At 60.2% G+C, this 4,060-nt stretch overlaps 1 protein-coding gene across 1 annotated transcript; it reads right to left on the bottom strand.

Annotated features, from left to right (window-relative positions):
* Positions 1–1,303: 1,303 nt before the first annotated feature.
* Positions 1,304–2,686, bottom strand: LOC127304108 (putative F-box protein At3g25750). The gene has a single exon (XM_051334816.1). It carries the CDS (start codon positions 2,684–2,686, stop codon positions 1,304–1,306), a length of 1,383 nt encoding a protein of 460 aa, XP_051190776.1.
* Positions 2,687–4,060: the final 1,374 nt, after the last annotated feature.

The raw sequence follows: 4,060 nt of genomic DNA, 5'->3' as shown, positions 1-4,060 counted from the left end.
ACCAATGGTGTCAACACGACAGCCTTGGGACTTTGGGAGTAGTATATATATCTTGCAATTCTCATGGTCATGATCGTAGTCCTAAACATGTTCTACCAAGAACATTATCCGTGAGTTGATAATGTGCCAATCTTCCCTCAGTTTTCTAATTCTAGCACTGTACCTAGTACCATCTCTTACATTGTACATAGTAGAATGTTCATCTCTGTAGAGCGCGGCCATCAATCGAGAGAGGCAATGGGCAATGCAGAATGGACCGTGCGGTGCACGTGCCGGTGTCACTCATCCGCCGGAAAAAGATCGGCAGCGAGCCGCTGGAAGTTCCGGATCCGATGCTTAATCGCGTCCTTCAAAGAAATCCCCAAATTTATAAAAATACACGAAAATAAAGGTTTTTCATTCAATTTTGATTATATTTTATATATTTAAATGAAAACGGCTAGATTATCTAACCTTAGCCTACTGGCCGCTCGTCGGTGCGTTCGGCAGCCCCGCCCGGTCGTCGTCTCCCCTCCGTCGCGGCGCGTGACGAGAAGACGCCGGTGGTCGTTCGCTGCGTCGTCCCCTACACTCCGCAGCTGCTCCTATTGGACGGAGAGTTCGACATCACGGCGAACCCGCGTGTCGTTATCCTCCTCGCGGGCACGGATGTCATCCTACAGCTTTTTCTGCAACTCGAACGACTCGAGGAGCGCCTGATCCGGATCCGGCCCGTCATCGTCGGACCAGTCGAAGTCGGCGTCGGCGTCGTCGCCCTCCTCCTCCTCCTCCTCCTCCTCCTCCTTCGCATTCTCATCCTCCTCCTTCGCCTTCTCCTCCTCCTCCTCCACTTTCGTTGTCGCCATCAACGCATCTGTTGCCTCCGCCACCTAGGTTTTCGCTTCCGCTGCCGCCGCCTCCTCCCGCAGTTGCTGCTCTAGCGCCTCCCACCGATGCCGTTGATGGATCTCCCGTAACCGCAGTTGCTCCTGCAGCTCCTCAATGCGTCGGTGCTCGTACAACTCGTTCGCAGGCCGTCGCAGCTCCATCTCGTTCGCACGGTGGCGCCGCTGCAGCTGCTTTGCACGCCGCCGCTCGCCCATATCCTCTGCCCGGCGGATGCGCGCCTCTTCCACCGCGACATCGAACATCGCTATGGTGTCCGCTATCATCGCATCCTCCCACGCTTCGTTCTCCACAGCCTCTGGCTCGACGTCGAACTTCGGTGGCGGTGGAGATGGAGGTGGAGGTGGAGACGATGGTGGAGGAAACTGGCCGCCGCCGACGCGGTTCATCATTTGGTAGGTGGTGCGTAGGCAACGAGTCATGTGTTTGCGGCGGAGAAAGGGATGTCGGCGGCTGTGGTGGCGTACATTGAGCGGAGGAGGCCTTTTATAGGCGTCGGCAACCCGAAAAGAGGCAGGAAGAAAGCGCGGGAACATGCCAGGAGCCGCGGGAAGAAAGAGCGGAAACGCGCGGTGGCCACATCCTCTAGTGCCTTTTGCAGGATTGTTCTAGCAATACTTGGGCTAGAGAGTTCTGGAGGGTGCACCCACATAGTGAAATCATCCCAACCTGGTATGCAGTATCTTGTTCTCTTCACGCCATCACCGAAGTCCGGCTCTTCCCGACAATACATATGGACACCATCATCCGATGTCACCGAGTACACTTCATCACCAGGCAACTTCTTTTCCCTAGAGTATGTAGGGTTAGAGTAGTAGATGCGGTTTCTCTCCAAACCGTGGCGCTCAGCACCCGCCGGCACGTGCACCGCCATGGAACTCATGGGCCCTAGGAACAAGGCGTAGTCACCAAAGTCGGACACCTCCTCCCACCTGTGCTTGTAGGGCTCGCCCATGTCGGCGTCGACGAGCATGAAAACCTTAATGAAATCCTCCTCGCGGTTGGGAAGCCACCGTGTCCTTACCGCCATCAGCAGCTTGCCATGTAGCTCGAGGATGAAGGTCGAATCGTAAGTCGATAATGCCGGGCCGTCGCGAGTTTGGATGGGTAGCAGGTGGGCGGATGTGATCACCGGCGCGCCCACGCCAATTGTAAACTTGATCACTTCCTGAGTACGGTGCACGAGGCCGTAGAGGTCGCCGCCGCAGAAGGCGATGTCGGTGAAAATCTTCTTGTTCCAGCCTTGTGTAGTCCACCCAGCACTTCGACGACCAAGATTGCATAGCGCGACGTCGTGGTGATTGTTCGTCATGGTAGCAAGCATGCACTTATTAGAGGTGGGGGCTCGAGAGAAGATGATCTTTGTGATGGGGTTTTGGTATAAACTGTTCGGCCTCAATGTGGGTGCCACCACCTCGGAGCCGGAGAAGAGGTTCACCATCAAGAGTCGGAAGTTGTGGAACGCGGCGATCCAGCCGTCGCTGTGGGAGCCGGCGAAGCACATCTTGACCACATTGTCCGGGACGCGCAGGACCCAGCTCTCGTCGGGGCCGCACAGGTGCTTCGTCTTGCCGTCGGTGCGCGGGGCTAGGAGCAGCAGCGGGACGGCGGGCGGTGCCGGGAGCCGCGACGCAGCGCCGCGCCATGGCTTGCAGACCGCGGCGATGCGCACGCGGTCGCGTAGGGATGGAACCATGGAGCGGACCAGGCCGAGGAGATCATCCGGGAGGTCAGACCATTGCGCTGCCACCGACGATTCTGCTGTGATGCCGTAGCCGACGGTCATCTCGGTCGTAGCCATCTCAGTATATTTTCGCTTGAGATTACTTTAGTTGCCCTAGTTATGTAGTACTAGGCGTGTAACATAGAGCCGTTCTCCGAAACAAACTAACTTACGGACCGAACAAATCTATCTACTCGATTCATATAACAGACAAAAACGAGAGATCCGATCGAAATAGTGTGATATTTTTGCCCAAAACATCGATCAGCATTCCCAAAATTCAGGCTAAAGTTTAATCGATGCAGACCCGTTAAACAGCATCGTGTACGCTCCATGCGCCATGGCAAAATTAAACGTCCCTGCAACTGCAAGCACCCCCCGCATGGCGCGCGCCACCGCTGACAAATAAAGACCGGGACGCCAAAGATAGCCACCGCCTCCGCATGCCTGTATAACTGCGCCACCGTCTGGGCCTTTCTACGTAAAAAGTTCAACGCGCGCCAGCAACCCCTGCACGTCCTGCTAGCTACTCGCATGACGCATCGACGCGACATGGCACGAGCTCCCGTCCTCGCCGGATGCCTCCTCCTCGTCCTAGTGGCGATGGCGGCCTCTCCCGTCGGCGCGGAGGCGCCTGCCCCCGCTCCGGAGAAGTCCAAAACCACCTCGCTGCCGGCGGCCGCGCTGGCGAAGGCGCACGGCGCGGCGGCCGGCGTGGTCGGCACTCTCGAGGCCGGCGTGGCCGGGACACTCGGGATACTCAAGAACACGCTTGGCGCGCATCCTGGCGCCAAGGGTGCTAAAGGCCCTGCCGCCGCCGGTGCCCCGCAAGAAGACGTGGCGCCCGCCATGGCCCCTGCCGGTGCTCCTGCCGCCGCTGGCTCTCGGCGACATGGCAAGGGTGCTGCCAATGCCCCTGCTTCCGGCGCGCCCTCCGGCGCGCCCGCCGGCGCTCCAGAACATGGCTCCGCCGCAATGGGTCCTGCCGCCGGCGCTCCGGAGTATGGTGCGTCCGCCATGGCCCCCGAAGCGGGATCTCCAGCGCACCACGCCTTCACCATGGAGCTAGGCGCCTTCGGTCCTACCGCCGAGAGCGAGGAGGCCGAGGAGGCTCCAGCGGGCGCCCCCGAGGCGGAAGCAGGGGCCGAGGGTGAGGCCACGGGCCCGTCCGCCTCCGAAGGACCGGATGCCGCCGCCGGCCCGGGCTCTGAAGCGTCCAGCGAAGAAGCCGCCTTCCCGCCCGATGCGCCCATCGCCGGTGAGGCCCCCATGGCCGAGGTCACCACCTCCGACAACAGCGCTCCGGCGACCGAAGCGACCCCCGCCGCTAACACCGCCGAGGGGCCCGCCGCCGCCACGGCAGAGGCTCCCGGTCCCGACTCCGAGGAGGCCGACGCTAGCGGAGCGAGCGTCGTCGTCGCGTCCGGCGGCCTCGGGGCTGTCGTCGCGTTC

This window comes from Lolium perenne, chromosome 5, assembly GCF_019359855.2.
Source record: "Lolium perenne isolate Kyuss_39 chromosome 5, Kyuss_2.0, whole genome shotgun sequence".
NCBI classification, from domain to species: Eukaryota; Viridiplantae; Streptophyta; class Magnoliopsida; order Poales; family Poaceae; genus Lolium; species Lolium perenne.
Note: the sequence above shows the minus strand (reverse complement) of the source record. Positions and strands in the feature narration are given on the sequence as shown.